The following is a 19237-nucleotide window of genomic DNA, read 5'->3' as shown; positions in this document are numbered from 1 at the left end:
CAGAGATAACTCATGGTCATTCTTTATAAACTCTGGAGCTTCTTTCCTGCCTTGAAGAGCATTCAGAGTCAACCCGCTGTCTACTGCTTCCTAGCACCCCCATGCCCAACAGTGAGCTCATCTTAATTTCTGCACAGCTTCATATAAAGAGCAGTCTCAAATTATGCTGCTCTTTGTATATCTTATCAGACTCAGCATTCGAGATTGCAAACCAAAAGCAAGTGCAGACTGATATTTCTGTTAGAATTCCTGCTCCATGACTGCAGTCATGGGATTGTTGTTTATCACATGAAGGTATATGTTTTGACTCCACAGAGTGGGAAGTGACGGAGACAGGATGTTTGTGTTACTGTGTTCCGTGAAGTGGGACTATTGTCCCTTGTTCCTTTTCTCTTTGCTGTCTGATGCTAGAGAGAGAGGGAGCCATGTTGCAGTGCTCCATGTGTGTTTATATGTAAATAAAGTAGATTAGCCAAAATGCTGAGTTGCTGAGGTCTGTCACGCAAGCTGTGAAGACTCTGTGGATCCCTAAGTGTGCCGATGTCTGTTGGCATCGGTCGCTGTGATGTTCGAGCTGAAGAAAGCTTTTGAAGCACCCGAACGATCGACCAGGAGGGAGAGAACATGCCAGCTGGGCATGTGTCTCTCCCAGGGTCCTACTTGAGTGTAGGACGAGCTCCTGACAATTTCATCCATTCAGAGTGTAGCAGTAAAATTTGTGACTGTGCTGTATCCCCCAGCTTGATTCATTTGCTCAGTTTATAGATGTTAATCTGCCTGCCGGGCATTAAAAACAGAAGTTTAGACTATATTTTGAGTTAAATATGCTCATATTCATGCATTCATGGTTGACTGAGAAGAACCAAGCAAGCTGAAAATAAGAGTCATTCTCAACTGGTTTGCCTTGAGGTCTTACTTAAATTTATTCGTGTGAACTCACTTTTCTTGTTCCCCATCTCTCTCTCTCCCCTCATAGGTATGTGGAGTAGCATATTTTCTTTAAACTTGTTGTATATCTGGAACAGAGTTAATGATTCAGAGGAATTCTGGCACAGATGGACTCAAGACAAGTTAATAGATATTGGTGAGCTTTTCCTCTTCATGTATCTGCTTCCTCCATTTCTCTGCTGTTAAATTGGTTGACTTTAAGAGATGGAGGTTGGGAGTTATTTTTCATTTAAAAACAACAACCATTGGGTGTCAATTTGGACGCATAATTTTCATTCTCTGTGGGTCTTCTGAATAATTTACTGTAAGCACAGTCGGGGTTGGTGTGTGTGTGCGTGTGCATCGCAGCAAGCCTTCTTTAAATGGGTTGAATAGTGACATGCCAAAACGTAAGGCATACTGACGGTGCCTGTCTCTGATGAGCCACGATGTATTTGATATAGCAAAGACTGGAAAACAAGGAAGCCACAAGCCTCATAGCTGTATGCAGTGGCAGCTGGGTACAGTGGGGTGCTGCTGCCTCAATTGATCTCTGGCCAGTCATGTTGTTGCTGCTTACTGGGAGGTAGAGGGGTGCAGAGAGATTGGCATGGTGCTGTGTTGCTGCTAGCGTGTTTGCACTGTGCCAACATTGCAACTGCCTCCCCTTCTACCTCCAAGTAAGTAGGAGGTCAGGCGAGTAACATCCTACCATGCCACCTGTTAAAGGTTGTGTGCCCATACCTTTGGATAAAATGCCTTTCGCTTTTGATTTGTCTCAGAGGTGCATAGCACGGTCCACCTCGGAAGACAATTTGACAATGTATAGTCTTAAAGGGAGGTTACACACCAGGTGAATTGCTGGCATGGTATCCGAACTGCCTAACCATTTTGACACTTCAGCCAAAAATGTGAAGCCAAAACAACATCAAAGTAATCTAGTTCAATGCTGTCAGTGGTGATGAAGGTCGGAGACTGTTATGCACCTATATGGACACATGTATGAAGTTACAGTGCTCTGTTAGGAAGCAAATCTCATTAAACTCAATGGGATTTACTTCCAAGTTAATACATTTAGGATTGGGCCATACGTTGTCTTTTACAGTGTTCTTGCAGCGGGTTTGCTACTATATAGCTGTCCGGTAACTGAGTTGATTAAGATTCGGCTTAGCAGCAAATCAGAGCATAGTTAGTGACTGCTTATTTTGTCACCTTTTGTATCTTGTTGCAGAGGAAGAGCCTTATTTACCTACAAGGCCATATGAAATAAGGAGCCATATGTACGTCCCAGCCGGAGAACTTGCCAATAAGCTCCGAGGGGCCTTGACTGATCGCTTTTCTGTTGCCCAATATCACAATTTTCTGAAGGGTTTTCAGATGCATAACTACTACTTGGAGAATGAAAATTTCAATAGATGGAAAGGTAAACAGGTTTATATAGTTGTCTATTGAAGCCACTGTTCAGTATTAGAACACTTGCTTTCCATAATCAAGGACCTCTGCCTGAGCATGGAGAGACACTTCCAGACACAGTTGAGGCTGACAGTATGAAACTAGATAGCTCTACTGGGTGCCTTCCATATGTTTTGGACTACAATTTCCATGTTTCCTGACCATCATCCATGCTGGCAGGGGTTGATGGGAGTTGTAGTCCAGACTTCTCCAGACTCCAGATGTTTTAGATTATACTGACCAATGACTTAGTGTTTTGTTTTATTGGTTATATTCACAGTATTCTATTTTACAGTTTTATTATGATGCCTATAAATTGAATTATTATTATTAATAATAATACTCAGAAGGTGGCAGTGTACAAAATCCAACCTTTCTGGAATTTGATATTCCAAGAAATTAATAAAATAACAATAAAGAAATTGGAAGTCAAACCAGAATTAGCTTTATTAAATATATTTCAAGACACCCATCTGGATTTACATAATAAAGAATTAATAAGCCAGTTATTACAAGCAGCAAGGTACAACATAACCAGACACTGGAATTTCTTTTCTGGCACAACAATAGACAATTGGTATGAAACAGTTTGAGAAACAGCTCTTTTTGAGGGATTAACAAACAAACTACAGTTGACACCTGGACAGATCAAGAAAGATGGTTTGACCCCAGTGCGGTTTAATTTCATAACATACCCCAGTATTCCAGAAAAGGAGCAATCCCACCCCCACCCCCATCAGCATTTGGCTCGATCTTGTTGATCTAAATTATTATTATTATTATTATTATTATTATTATTATTACTCAGAACTAAGTCCCACTGAGTTCATTTTATTCCCAGGTAACTTGGTGTAGGCTTGCATCCTAAATTCATATACCTAGTAATAAAGGACAAAGGTAGCAGGCTGTCTTCTGTGTTAGGACGCTTTACCCACAAATATTTTGACAGGTCAAAAGAGGGTTGGTGAAGGTCTATGGTTCTGATAGGTTCCAAAGCCCATAGGACAGGAAACCTGGTTAGACTACAATTCTCCACCATTATGGAAAGCAGACCACACACTCTGCTCTAAGTGATATTTGAATTCTCCTTAATCCAGTAAGTAAGTGGCATATGACTGCAGCCATATTGTCATAGGTAAAAATGCCCTATGTATTTTAATTTAATTGGGTTCCAAATTAGGCAGAAATATTCTTTTCTGATGGCAAAAAATATATTTCCTTTCCAGCTACGGTGTTAGACGGATGCCCAAATCAACTAACGGAACATGCAGACTCTATAGGACTGGTGGACGCTGGATTTTTCATCAATACAAGTTGCCCACCACTTTTAAGGCCAGAGAGGAAAGTTGATGTCATTGTGCATCTGAGTTACAGTGCAGGCTCACAAACACTGGTAATAGGTTTTGTGTTGCTTGTTTGTTTAAGGGATATATTTCAGGTTTATGTGGAAACATTGCGACATATTGCCCAAGGTCACCTCTCTAATTAACTGTCTGTAGCCAGAAGGCCACAGATTCCTCACCTAACTATAAATCAGGGGTATCCTCCCAATGTTGTTGGAATACAGTGCCCATCGCCCCTAACCATTGGCCATGTTGGTTGGAGCAGATGGAAGTTGGAGTCCTGGCAACTCTTGCTCTAAAATATCTGAATCTCACCTTGACCACATTCTGGTGAGAACTCATAAAAGACAATAATATATTTATTTATTTACCTGTTTAACAACAACAACAAAAATACATATCACTTGAATGTAATAAAACTGCTACGAGGTTTATAATAGCATAAAAGATATGGCTGATCGCACATCTACCAACCTGCAGCAGGTTTTTTTCCTTTGAGTTGCAGCAAGTTTAAAACATTACCACAGGTTTGTTTTTTTTTTAAAAAAAACCCTAAATGCAAATTTTATTCTCCAGTAGGTAGTTAGATAGAAAACAATGACTAATGCAATGAAAGAAAATACATTCTGTTGATGGAAGTAAAATCTAATCAAGGCAATTCCTGGGAATTCATCTCACATAAATTTTAGTCTGCTCCTCCTCTTTAAGTCATTAATTCCCAAGCTTAGATAATATTAATTTATAGGATCCATGTGTCAAGGCCCTGTGACCTAGCTGGGGGAAACTAATAACCACACTGGACAATAGCACATTGGGTTTTGGGTTTGAATAACGCCAAAGCTTCATTGGTTTCAGCAGTGAATGGTTTGGCATAGGCCTTGAGTAAAGCCATTGCTATTCCACTCCAGCACATCTGCTGGAAGTGCATTTAAGCGTAAACCACATCTTGGAAGGGGTGCCTATAACCTACATCAAATAGGGGTACCCCCTACCTGGGGTCTCTGTTGGAGGAGTGGTATGGCCCTAGTTCCCACCTAGGCATTGGACAGAAACCATTCCTCCTGGATCCTTTTGGATACTCTTTACCAAGGAGGGGCAGGCAGGGGCTACAACCTCACTTCCATGCAACTTACTCAATGCCTAACCATCACCCAAGCTGAAATCAGCTCACTGTCAAACCACTCACGCCTGCAACCAATCCCTGATAGCTTCTACGATGTCATTTAGCCAGATTTTGTTGTCTGCTTTTTTCTTTTAATGAACCTGAACTCCTTAGTATCATCAGCAAACATGGCCGCCTCACTGCTCACTCCTAACTCTAGATGGTTTATGAACAAGTTAAAAAGCAGGGACTCTGCTTTCTGCTTCCCCCATTCAAGGAACTGTTCATTAATTCCTACCTTGTGCTTCCTGGGTATCCCAGTTTTCCACATAGATTTTTTTAGTGGCATATGATTGCTTTTTAACATACATTTCTTGTCTTCTCTTGTTTTAACTTTCATGTGAATGAAGCCCCTAGAGCAAGCTTGCAAGTACTATATCCAGCAAGGTATCCCATTTCCACATGTTGTCCTTACGGAAGAAGACAAGAAACATCTAAAGGAATGCTACTACTTTGATCAATCAGATGTCCTTGGTTGTCCAATCCTGGTTTTCTTCCCATTAGTGAATGATACCTTCCGTTATTACAAAGCACCTGGTAAGTTATTGACAATAGCTAATAAACTCCACCCTAAGTGACAGTTATATCCAGTGCTGTCGGGCAATACAATTCCTGGAGGTGGGGAGATTTTTGCTGGACTTTCCCACTACCGAGAAATCAATTAATTCCTCTGAACTGAATTGTTGCAATCTGTTGTAAGCCATTGTGCAAATCATTTGATTGAAAGGCAGCGTATGAATCTTAAAAATAAAATATTTAAAATAAAATACCAAATCTCTGTGGTAACAACCCTGAAGTTTCAACCTCTGAATCTTGACTGACTACAACAAGCTCTAAGGCACTGGAATGGATCCAGGGTGCAGACTTAGTCATGCTTAAGAGTAAAGTAAAGGTAAAGGGACCCCTGACCATTAGGTCCAGTCGTGGCCGACTCTGGCGTTGCGGCGCTCATCTCACTTTATTGGCCGAGGGAGCCGGCGTACAGCTTCCGGGTCATGTGGCCAGCATGACTAAGCCGCTTCTGGCGAACCAGAGCAGCGCACAAAAATGTCGTTTACCTTCCCGCCAGAGCGGTACCTATTTATCTACTTGCACTTTGACGTGCTTTCGAACTGCTAGGTGGGCAGGAGCAGGGACCAAGAAACGGGAGCTCACCCCGTCACGGGGATTCGAACCGCCGACCTTCTGATCGGCAAGTCCTAGGCTCTATGGTTTAAGCCACAGCGCCACCCGCGTCCATGCTTAAGAGTAGACCCACTGAAATCAATTATACTTAAGTTAGTCACTAATGTAAGTCCCATTGATTAAAATAAAAGCCCTCTAAGCATGACTAAGTCTTTTGCTTCTTCTGTTCATGCTTTAGTATGGTCAGAATAAGATGGTGCCAACAAATACTAATCCAGCCTTGAGTGTATGTTCTTATAATTACAATGATATTGTGCATTATTTAATATGGTTTATTAACTTCATTATATTATATACACTGTATGTTCTTATAATTACAATGATATTGTGCATTATTTAATATGCTTTATTAACTTCATTATATTATATACACTGTATGTTCTTATAATTACAATGATATTGTGCATTATTTAATATGCTTTATTAACTTCATTATATTATATACACTCAACTACTTTGAGACCCTCTTAAGTATAAAGAGATATCCAAGCCTGATAAATCAAATCAAAATAGGGCATTAAAATTGTGGTAGATTTATTTTTTATATAAAAAAACACAAAACCAAAATTGTAAATGAACCATTCTAAGAACATTCTCATTGGATTAATACACATGTATGCTTCGGAAATAAGCCAAATATCTAACCATTAATAACTCGCCGTTTCTTTATCCTAGGCGAGAAACGCGATGGTGAAGCAGAGATGGCTGCAGGAGATGTTGATGTTTCCACCTGGAAGACACCATACAATACTTACTGGCTCACATACAGCGATGAAGATTTTGACAAGCTAGTAAACCTGAGTGAATACAACATCTTGAATAACGAGCACCTGATTCTGCAGGCTTTGCGTTCTGCTGTAGAACGGAAAAGGCGGTATTGATGGAGACAGTATAGATTGACTGGGGAGCTTGTGGGGAAGGCAGAAGATCAAGTAATGGTTGGCTACAGTTACTGATTAATCTGAAGGCTTCAGTGGAATTTATTTCATCTCTCTTATGATGACTGTTTCATATTTCAGCAGGGGCACGGCAAGCTACAAAGGCCCACTTCTGGATATATTTAATAAAAAATTGGGAAAAAGCAGTGTATTTTAAGAATGCATGTTCTGTCTACTGAACGCACGCACAATTCTATGGCAGAATGAGCAGCACAGGTCAATTTGTTGCACACATACAAACCTACATCTGTAAAGCAAAGGGAAAGGGTTGTTTTAATACCAACATATTTTTTTCCAAAACCCGTGGTTTGGCCAGAGATATAAATGCTCCTAAGAGATAGATACTGAAATATAGAATGGGGGAGAAGGTAATATTATGGATATAGTTACACATTAAAAATGAGGGCAAAAGAATGCACAAATTTGCATAAAATTAGTATGTGCCAATGTGCATATCTAGGTGTAAATTTAGAAATAATTACTATAATGTATACAGAAATGTATACAGATTTCCTCATACTGGGGGAAACTGTGACAAGCTGACCAGTGTGCTTCTTATTCTGCTGTTCAGATGTTAACTACTGATGGGCAGCTCCAAGATCCTTGCTCTTGCTTCTTATGGTTTTTTTTATCTTTGAACTGGGACTTCAAACAGAGGACTGCCCTCTGTAAAGCAGAACACAAAGCCACTGGGCACCCTAGAGGTTGACTTTCCGCTCTTCTTAAATGTGCAGCAATTTGTGATGAAAAGAATCATTGGTGATTCATACGGTCCTATGATTACATACCCTCCAACATGTCCCAGAGGAAAACTGGGATATGTGTCTTTTGGGGCCATGCTCCTGCACAAGTCATGTGACTTGTGCAAGAACATGGCCCCCCAAAATGGGACATCCCAGGATCTAATCCAGGCATAGGCAAACTCCGGCCCTCCAGATGTTTGGGACTACAATTCCCATCATCCCTAGCTAACAGGACCAGTGGCCAGGGATGATGGGAATTGTAGTCCCAAAAATCTGGAGGGCTGGAGTTTGTCTACGCCTGATCTAATCAGTAGCCAGGATGGTTTTTGTAATTCTGGGATGTCCTGCTTAAATCAGGACAGTTGAGCAGGATATATGACAGTGTAAACCTGGAGCAGGAGAAGATAAGATGTCAAGCAGTGTTAAGGTAAAAATGAGTAAAATATTTAAGTAAAATTTCAATGTGGACATGAGGGCTCCTCCTACTCATGCAAAAAGCTGACAAAACAGAAGAAAGCCGAGTTTCAATAAGCTTAGAGAATTTTTTCTAGGGTGTTCTGCATATTTCTGAGAACAGAAGTTGGACTACTAGCATGCAGTCACAGGCCAGGCCCCGGTGTAGTATATTTTCCTACTGTACACTGGAGATTCTTCTTACAAATAACATGCAAATCCTGTTGGGATTTCTGGGACTTGTAGGCAGTAGGAAAAGTTGTTCTACCAAGGCCTAGGAACATCCGCCACCTTATCCCGTCTAAATGCACACTTTGGGGTGAAGCAGCAGGAGCCCATAGGATCCAAGGGAGGGTAGTCCTACTTATTTTGCTTGCAATGAGCCTCAAACATAACTGTGTTCACTTCAGTCCTACCTGCAAGCATCTTAGTAGGAGGGCTCAGCTATGCCAGTGCCCTGATTGAATCATTGGACCTCAGCTCTGAGTACCAACCAGGTTAGAAAGCCCATGGAGGAATGTGCAGAGATCAAGGGACAAGAAGGACACATTAGTTATTAGTTAGGTGAAGAAACTTCATGGAATCATAGAACTTGTGGCTGTTTAGCCCTGTGAGAAGTGGTAATTAGGTGGAGATGTTGATAGCATCAATTTTCAGAAAGAAGAGGAACACCTACAGGATACCACCCCTCTTACTTCAGCAGCCCAGCTTGGGGGGGGGGTGGATCTGCTTCTATGAAGCTATTGGCTTAATGCATCCATCTTCATCTAAAACTGAAAGAAAGCCTAAGTAAATGGGTTTCCTCACCCTTGCCTCCCTCCCCTTCCTCATTGTTAGTTTAGACCTGGGCCAAATACCTGCCTTTTGCTTGGGTCAGGGGTCCCCAAACCGTGGTCTGCGGATGAACTTCATTTCAGATGGTCCACATGAACATCGGAAAAATATATATATATTAAAACCAAACATTCATCTAGCTTAGTGAGTTACAGTTGATACAACAGTCCACCAAGACCATCAGCAATTTTCAAGTGATCCGTGGGGGGGGGGGGGGAGGTTGGGAGTCACTGGCTTATGCTACTATGTAAGGGCTATGTAAATCATAGCACAATAAGCAACGGGTGGGATTCATCAAGTGAGTGTTGTCAATAGAAGGCCTGCACAAAGACTTCGGCCCCCATGCAACCCATAATTGGCTTGAGGGGTCAGGAGAACCCCTAGAATAGTGCACATGGGAAAGAGAGGGGAACATCGTTCCATTTGGCAAGTTTACACTGATGGAATAATTAGTAGAAAAGGACACTGAATTCTTCCTAACGTGTTACCACATAATTTGTGGCCCTATAAATCTCGATGTTATTTATTAATGCGTGCACTGCTTAATGGCAAAATAAGCAATTTACAATTATAAAAAACAAATTGCAGAAGCACTGAAATATAAACAACCATAATTAAAGTACACAAACATGCAATAAAACAGTCCCATTAAAAGAACACAGTAATTAAAAGAGGCGACTCTGGTCAAGAGATTAAGGGAATGCCTATGTAAACAGGTGTGTCTTCAAAAGCTGGCAGAATGCCAAGCAGGAAGTGCATCCCATAATGCCAGCGCTGCCAGCAAAGAGACCCATCCCTGTGCCAATGATCGTTAGGTTTTTGCAAGACTAACGAGGTTCCGTTTGCTGAACTTGATGTACCACTCAGCATATAGAACACAGCATTCTTACACCAGCTGCAGTTACCAGTGCATGTGTCACAGTGGCAAAACTATCTCTGTCCAGAAAGGGTGTAGTCGATTTGCCGGCTGAAACTGGTAATAGGCTCTCTTGGCTCTGGAGACCACCAAGTCCTTCAAGGACAAAGAAGGTTTCAAGAGCAATGCAAAATCACATGCCTATTCCTTCAGAGGGAGTGCAACCCCATCTAGAACAAGCAAAAACCCCAGTTCTTGAACCTGGGACTCACTTACCCCCCCCCCCCCCAGCATCTCTGTCTTAGCAGTTCAGCCTCAGTTTATTGACCCTATGCAGTTCTCTGCTGCATCCAGAAAAGGATTCACCTTGTGCATAGCATTGGGGACAAATCTGCTCCCCTAACAGCAGTGATTTCACAACGTATCTGCAACACAAATATCATCATGCCACTACTGCAGCACAGTCACAAAATGATTGCACAATAATGACCGCTCCCCGCATAAAACGGGGGGCGACCTTTGCATGGACGTGCACAGCCCCTGGATCTTGAGCGGCTCCACCAACACAGGCTTGGCTTCGCCTTCCCCAGGTGGGATACCTTGAGGTCTCCGCCTAAATCAGTCAGTTGCCCAATCCCGCCTGGGGGAAGCGTTGCCAAGGAGACCAGGCCAGGTAGGGGAGGGACTACCTGCCCACACAATAGAGGGAAGATCTTACCTGGGAATCATAATCATGCCACTACTGTAGCACAGTCACAACATGATTGCACAATAAAGTAATACACTGTGTTCCACAGCTTTTCAGAATCATGCTGAAATATAATTAGTGTTTCAGGAAGTAAATTTGGGAAGGTTTTGGGAATATCTTTATATAATGTATCATATAAGACATTTGCTGTGGCAAAACAGGCAACAGAGGACATACTTCTCAGTATGAACCTGACACAACTTCCCAGGTTGTGTTCTTTCCACCTCTCCAATCTAAATACAGTGGTACCTCGGGTTACAAACACCTCGGGTTACAAACACTTCAGGTTACAGACTCTGCTAACCCAGAAATAGTAACTCAGGTTAAGAACTTTACCTCAGGATGAGAACAGAAATTGCACACCGGTGGCAGGAGGCCCCATTAGCTAAAGTGGTACCTCAGGTTAAGAACGGTTTCAGGTTAAGAACGGACTTCCGGAACGAATTAAGTTTGTAACCAGAGGTACCACTGTAAAAGCGAAAGCATAAAAGTTATTCTCTCATTCTCAACAACTCCAATTATTTCCAAGTCCCCATTTTAAATAGTGATTCCACTGTGTTTGCCTAGGGATGACTATCAATTGTTGCTCAGAGGTTAATTTCGCTATCCTTGTCTGATTTTGGATTTCTCACCTAGAGGCTCCCCAATACATTGGACCCAAGAGACCATTTCTCACCCAACAGCCAGTACAAGAAAGATGTCTCTCCCTGGCAGAGAAGGTTCTGTGGCTTCTTAGCGATATTAACATTTCATTGACTCACAAAGTCACCCTTTTTGCTCTGGTGGCCAGAAAGATCAGAAAGAAGACCCTGGACAATATAGCATTGAACTGTAAGGGAGAGATCTAAATAGAGACTATTATTCGTGGCATGGCATCCCTTTATGTGTATTTATTTTTTACTCAGATTTGTCATGGTCAATGGCTAGTACAGTACATTTTAAAAACTACCTAGAGACTTCCCCTGCTGGCAAAGTATGGAAAAATATTAGGGAAGAAAATGGTGCAAAACGATGTTCTCTCATTCCTCACCATACAACACAGTATAATAAGAAGCCCTGCTCTTAGCTGTGCCCTTGACTGCAATTATATAGACTTGGAAATGGAATTTTCAGAATGACTTTGCAATATTTTTAGACAGTGTCTCATGTACTTTGATTGCAGTATTACTTCAGAACAGTCACTAGTAAGGCAATGCTGGGATACGTTTCAGCAAAGGCTGCTAAACCAGCCTGGGGATGAGTTAGTGCTGCATCATTAATGATTTCTGGAACTGGAACTTCTTCAGGATGAATGAAATAATACTTGTCCCCTATTGCAAAGTACATAGGCACATGACTCTGGAATTAACCCAGGTTGAGAAGTAGGCAACTGTAAGCATAAAGCTCAGTTTAAGGTCCTGAATCAACATGCAGTATCAACCATCATTCCCCAGAGTAGTAGGCAAATGGATTTATATTCCGGTGCAAAGTGATGTCATAGGTGATCATGGCTTGTGGTAATTTAATAGAAAGTCCCAAATGGGATCTTCAGACGGATACAGGAGTTAGTGTTACCTTTCATAGAATCTTTCATAGAATCGTAGAATTGGAGAGTTGGGACCACGAGTGTCATCTAGTCCAAACCCCTGCGATGAAGGAATCTTTTGCTCAGCATGTGGCTCAAACTCACAATCCTGAGATTAAGAGTCTCATGCTCTACCCGCTGAGCTATCCCAGCTGAGCACTATCCCTGCTAGCTCAAATGAAGATACAGGTGAGCTGGACACGATGTGAAAGGATGGCAGTGGCTGTCAAGCATTATACAGATACCCACAGCGGTGACATGAAAGGCAGGATGCTGAAATGTAGGGCAGGGCTCTGAGAAAGAGGGAGGAAGAACAGACAGATATTCGAAGGATTTATAGACCACAGAAAGGCTACAGAGCAAGGCAAGTGAAATAATGAAACTTGGGGAGAAAACGTCAGATTGCAAGGTGATATAATGTTAAAGGTGAAAGGTAAGGAAATAAGTTAGGAGAGAGTGAAGGAAAAGCATGAGGGGTGTGTGTGGAGGAAACCACTATGCACCGATGGGGCTGTGGATGGAAAGAGCTACAATATGGAAAAGAGGGTAGCTTGCAGCTTCCTGTGATGAAAAGGGTACCTAATCCCAACTGGTGAAGATCTTACCAGGTGATCTCTGATAAGAAGAGACAACCTGAACTTCCGCTTGAGGCACCACGGAAGATGGCTGAAAATTCCATCGCTCCGGCTCCCATGGGGTAATTAGAGGCTGAGATGGGAGTAATCAGCCTCCCAAAATCTTCCCTGGGTATGGGAAGACACAGTCTCATCCGCGGATGCCCAATAAACCAGTCCCAATTTCGTAAGGAAGGAGAGGCTGGGGGCACTGGATGGAAGCCCCCCGAGAGAGTCTGGCTCTCCTGGACACTGTCTCTGCGAGCGCATCAAGTTCCATTACTTAAGATGAAAAATTGGATTTAAGTTTTGGACATGCTTCGAGCAAGGAGGGAGAAATTACTCTGCCAATTAAGCCAGCCACTGAGGTGCCAAAAAAAAAAAAAAAAGAAAAGAAAAGAAAAGAAAAGAAAAACTGAGTGGAAGAAGGATTAACATCTAAGTTGGTATGTTGGAACCGAACGGAAAGGGGGGGGGGTAAGCCTCTCCTACTATTGTACTTTGCTTCATTATAATATTCGGCAAACACCCCCCCCCCCAAAGAACCGTTTATATTATCTATAGCAAGCGAGACTGGAAAGTTTTGTATTTGTTGATATAAATATGGCTCTAAAACTATAAACTGTGTGGAAATAATAATATTATATATTTAAGGTTTTTGATCTTTGATTTGCTTGGAAGAGGATAAAAGATTCCCCAATTTGTTGATATTAGACAGAAGCAGGATCTCATTAGCCATGGGGGAGATGTTAAAAAACTTTGAACGGTTCCCTAGAATTGTGTGGGAGCTGTGTCACATTTTTAATTTGGAAATCTGCAATGATGGAAGTCAAGACCGAGCTGCAGAATTATAAATAGCCATAGGGGGAGGTGAGCTTTTAATATGACATTATATTTGTATTTCCAGTTTGATTTGGTAAACCTCCCCTGGAAAGGCTAATGTTTGATGCAACCGGTCTGGAAAATTAATGAGCAGACGCCTAGACTTGATTTCATTGGAACTGAGTGAAGATGGCAGCTGCCAGCAGTGAAAAGACTTTTGGATTGATTCAGCAGAAACACCAGAGTGTGAGGAGATGCTGCAAACTTATAGAGGGGAATCATAGACATAAAATCCACACAGAAATACATCACTGTTTGTTTCAGCTCACTTGTGGGAACAACTCAGAGGCCGTGAAAGAAAGAAGATTAGAGAATTAGAGGAACCATCGGAAATGACTATGAAAAGCAGTAAATATATGAGATGATCAGAACCCTCTGAACTTGTCCCATTAAAAAAATTATAATTTGGCAGAATATTTGGATTATTTGACATGTATATGTATAATTTGGAATATTTAATGTGATTTGATTGGATTGTTAAAGTGGAAAATTTAATAAAAATGAATTTTTTAAAAAAGATAAGAAGAGGCAACCTGGGACTCTAATGATCCTGCGGACCTTATGGAGCATGGACTACCGTTCAGCCTGCATCATTCTGATTTTCCTATAGTAATTACCTCTAGGCACCCTTTAGGGTACTTTCCAGACTCTCCCTATATTGGGGTGGGAGCAGGGGTGCCAACTTGAATAAAATATTGTGGGGGCCCAGGTAAGCCCCGCCCCACATAATTGATCACGTGATGCAGTGCACACACATCATTTGAATGGGAATACCCATTAACTATGTGGGGGCCTGGCCCCCTCAAATATTGTATTGTGGGGGCCGAAACCTCCATATCCCCTAAGAGTTGGCTCCTATGGGTGGGAGTCAATCACATACTGGTAAACTTAAGTTGTACAGTTAAAGTTTACGGGTAGGTCTTGTGCAGCAAATTCAATTCCCCCATATGTCAGGAGTGCTCTGATGGCGTTTCCTGCTTGGCAGGGGGTTGGACTCGATGGCCCTTGTGGTCTATTCCAACTCCATGATTCTCTGATTCTGTGATTCTAAGATTTGCCTTTTTGAAATAAAGGAAATCAGCTGGGAAATGCAGTGCAAAGTGTGACAAAACACTCAGATGCAGCATTGTCCAGCTGCTTGGGGGGTGGGGGGGAATCAGGATGAATAAACAGAAGTACCCTGAGTCAAAACTACAAGCAAACACAGCAGTTATGTAAAACAGCAATTAAAGTAAAAAGAAGTTATGCTAAGTCTGATTTTAGAAACCTCCAGGTATGCCTACTGGTACTGTGGCTCAGGCACAACTGAGAACAAAACAAGTGATGTGATTTTAACCAGGTTTTCTTTTTCAAAGTCACATCAACCGGTGATGCACTTCCATACATAGATAATTTTGCTGTGATATTACTCCAAAGGCTGAAGGCAAAACAGATTGTGAAAATTAAGGCAATTCTAGCATCAGAACCATCCATTCATATAGAGAGATGGCTCTGTTGGGCACATGCTGGCCAGAGCCATCTCTGCCTAAACATCATGTGTCTAAACTCTCCTTTCCAATTCCTGTGACCTGGGATGACTTTGTTATAGCCACTCTTTTCAAATTAGCTTTTAAAAGTAAGCTGTAATTGCAATTGCTGGCATGTCTAGAGAACACACTAAGATTATGTCTCTATTGTGGTATTTGAGGTACCCAAAACCTGTTATACAGGTATTATCAGATGAATCTGAAGCAGGTAATTCTTCTAATTTTGAAGTTATTGTGCATGCAGAAGTCAAACTCAGATTGGTACATCATCTTCCACACACTCAGTTCTTTGGCCTTGTGATCTGAATGATTAACAAACCCTACTTCTCTAGTTTCATGTAGAATTTGCCAACTGCCCACTCTCCGAACGTACACCTATTTGTTCTTATGTCCTCCTCACTTTAGTAGCTCCTAGTCAGCCAGGACATAGGTGTGTTTCAGTTAATTACATAGCATGTTCTCCCTGAAGGAGAGCACGTGTTGCGGTGGGGTCCGCTGAGTCACCCCTCTGTTGCCAGGCTGGGTGGCCCAAACTGACCCCTGGCAATTGATTGGTTGGCTGGATTGCCGGGGAAATTTACTTGTTGCAATTTTGGTGGAAGGGATCGAACCTTTTAAATTTTGGGCACGCAGCTTGGTGCTTTCTCTTTCGCCGTGTGAACCGGATCACCCGTGCACCCGCCCTGTGTCTCGAGGGTTTTGCTTTGACCTTGCTATGCCTGTCATGGGGTCGTCTGCCGTTGGGGCAGGGGCCTGGTAGGAATTTTGTCCATCTGGCCGATTGGCTGGGCCATTTGGTTTTTGCCTACTGCGTAGCAAATCGTCACAACTTGTAAGGTTGCGGTTAGGCATTGGTTATAAATTGGTGGAGGAGGGGTAAGGATTGGCTGGGCCTGCCCCTCCAATGCTGCTGCGGAAGGGAATTCCGATAAAGGAATCCAGGGGCTTGCCACGATTTCGTCCGAATCCCTGGAATGGGGCTAGCCCCGGGAAGCATGCGGGTGAGTGCTGAGGGCCTGTGACTCAGCTCCATTGCTCCCCAATATTGTTTTCCCTTACTGGCTTCCGAGGGAGTTCGGAGGTCAGTTCTGTCCCCAGGCGGGGGGGGGGGCAGATATTCTTAACCAATGCCTAAGCAACCACTCACAGATATGTATTTTAATAAAGTTGTGGCCAAAATTATGCCAAAAACCTTAAACAAAAATCATGTGTGAGTTGTGAGTTATTTGAGGAGTGGCTTGGGGACCTCAACACACAACTATTCTTGCCAGTAATGCATATTATCCTGCTAGAATTTCTGTAACATAAAATACAGAATAGAACAGGAACAAAAATCTTCAAAACTCAATCAATTTGTTTCAACAATACATTCTTCTATGACAAAACCATCGCCTCTTATCTAGTGGAGATTCCTTCCAGCGGAAGTGGGAAAGGCCATTCTTCCCAGTCTAACCTTCCCTTTGCATCCTTTGATACCACCAGCTATACTGGAAGGATTTCCAACCTACAGGGATGGGGGGGGAGGCTATAGGGAAAGGGGGGATATCACTTCTCCCACCATGCCCACTGCCCAGAACTTACAGTGGGTTCTGAACAATATATTTTAGAAGACTCCGAGGGCCTTCTGGCGGTTCCCTCACTGTGAGAAGTGAGGTTACAGGGAACCAGGCAGAGGGCCTTCTCAGTAGTGGCCCCCACCCTGTGGAACACCCTCCCATCAGAAGTCAAGGAAATAAACAACTATCTGACTTTTAGAAGACATCTGAAGGCAACCCTGTTTAGAGAAGTTTTTAATGTTTGCTGTTTTGTTGTGTTTTTAATATTCTGTTGGGAGCCACCCAGAATAGCTGGGGAAACCCAGCCGAATGGGAAGGGTATAAATAATAAATTATTATTATAAGACTGGAATTAAGAGATTCCCTCCTCCTGCCTAGCACATGCATACAGATACTTTGACACAGAAAGATGACCATCCAGCAAGGGAGATCCATGCATAGAGCCTGGGGAGGTGTGCATTTATAGCATCGGGTGGCGCTGTGGGTAAAACCACAGAGCCTAGGACTTGCCGATCAGAAGGTTGGCGGTTCGAATCCCCATGACGGGGTGAGCTCCCGTTGCTCAGTCCCTGCTCCTGCCAACCTAGTAGTTCAAAAGCATGTCAAAGTGCAAGTAGATAAATAGGTACCGCTCCAGCGGGAAGGTAAATAGCATTTCCGTGCGCTGCTCTGGTTCGCCAGAAGCGGCTTAGTCATGCTGGCCACATGACCCGGAAGCTGTACACTGGCTCCCTCGGCCAATGAAGCGAGATGAGTGCCACAACCCCAGAGTCGTCCGCGACTGGACCTAATGGCCAGGGGTCCCTTTACCTTTACCTTTTTACGTGACTAACAATGCTCATCCTTCCAGACCCTGCTGCTCAGAGCCAGTATGGCATAGTGGTTAGAGAGTTAGAATAGGATCTAGGGTTCAAATCCTCACTCCACCATGAAGTTCACTAGGGAGCCTTGAACCACTTGCCAACTCTCAGTCTAGCTCACAGGATTGTAAGGGTGATATGGAGATGGAGAGAGCCACCTTGAGTTTCTTGGAGGAAAGGTGGCATATAAGAGACATGCAATAATAAACAAATATAATTAAATAAAAAGGACAGCTCTTGAGGACATAGTTTCAGCCAGTTTAACCCGGGAGAGAGGACATTCATTTCTGATCCAAATTGTATTTCAAAAGAAAACTGGAGGGTGGAGGGAGATGCAATAGCGTAGTTTAGAAGGAAAAGGAACACCTGTTCTTAGCAACTTCATTGCACCAGCCCTAGCACATTTAAAGACACTTCACGCTGACTCTTGTTCCGCATAGCAACGTAACAACGGAGGTGGGAGGGAATATTTTTTTTGTTTCTGAAACGAGAGGGTGTGTGGCTCTGAATCACTTTTGAAACAGGCGTTTATCCACCTCTGCCGGTTTAAAGCCTGAAAAATGTGTGTGAATATTTACAGTCTTATCCTTGGCTCCATCGAGAACATTTAGCCTGCACAAACTTGCACGGAAAACAATAATGGAAGCATGTGGAAGTTTATCACATCTGGTAAGCGTCATGGGTATTCCGGTTCAGATAGGCGGAGCAAAAAGCAGATCGTGTATGTTCTTTTCTTTCATTATAAAATTGTGGTGCATTTGTTGCTGTTTGTTAGCATATACACACTACAAAATGACATTGGTTTTGTACCAATTAACTAGGGAATGACAGCAGGAGAAACTTGTTGTGCTCACATTCTCCTGCATGGTGTTCTATAGGCATGTTTCATTATGGGATGCTGGTGTTTGGTCTGATTCAGCAAGGCTTTTCTTATGGCTGAGGATTCTGTTCCATGAGTCTTTCCCTGCCCCCCAGATTACAGTTTGCAATATTCCTTGGGGGACAGAAAATCATTGTTCAACCAATTCATGCTTTAAGTCTCAAGGTATTTCACAGTGAAGAGGCTTGTTTTTATTTTGGTTCTTTTGTCTTTGCTCTTTTTAGTTTTTATTGTATTTTCTTTGAATAGTGGGGCAGCTGCTCAGCTCAATCAGGAGAACACGAGACTCTTAATCTCAGGTTTGTGGGTTTGAGCCCTTTGACGGGCAAAAAGATTATTGTATCACAGGGGGTTGGAGTAGATGACCCTTGTGGTCCCTTCCAAACGTTTGATTCTGCGATTTTGTTATCTTTAAAGTCATTAGCAGTCTAGGCATTGTGTGTGGGATACAAATTATAAATAAATTAGGATAGTGGGGAATGGGTTTTTTCCCCCCTCTTGGATAGAAAGGATGTAAAGTATTGGCTTTGAGTGAGGCATTTAAACTGCTAAATGGTCTGAGCCTAGGATGCCAGATGCAGGATCTCCTCTGTTTAGACCATTCTAGCTTTGAGATCTTTTTTCTAGATGACATCAAAAACAAGAAAAATTCAGAGGCTGTTTTCTAGAACATTTTAGAAGAGTGGGGAGGAGAAAGACTTACATACGCAACAT

General features: G+C 42.5%; 1 protein-coding gene across 1 annotated transcript in view; it reads left to right on the top strand.

Annotated features, from left to right (window-relative positions):
- The window catches only part of LOC114582942 (cytosolic phospholipase A2 epsilon-like), a 50471-nt gene extending 43446 nt beyond the window's left edge, over positions 1 to 7025 (top strand). The window contains exons 17-21 of the mRNA XM_077927183.1: positions 977 to 1084; positions 2159 to 2350; positions 3606 to 3772; positions 5235 to 5421; positions 6745 to 7025. Coding sequence (XP_077783309.1) covers positions 977 to 1084; positions 2159 to 2350; positions 3606 to 3772; positions 5235 to 5421; positions 6745 to 6950 — 860 coding nt within the window. The 3' untranslated portion in view covers positions 6951 to 7025. The remainder of the gene's footprint in view (positions 1 to 976; positions 1085 to 2158; positions 2351 to 3605; positions 3773 to 5234; positions 5422 to 6744) is intronic.
- Positions 7026 to 19237: the final 12212 nt, after the last annotated feature.

This window comes from Podarcis muralis, chromosome 1, assembly GCF_964188315.1.
Source record: "Podarcis muralis chromosome 1, rPodMur119.hap1.1, whole genome shotgun sequence".
NCBI classification, from domain to species: Eukaryota; Metazoa; Chordata; class Lepidosauria; order Squamata; family Lacertidae; genus Podarcis; species Podarcis muralis.
This window is presented reverse-complemented; position numbering and strand designations above follow the sequence as displayed.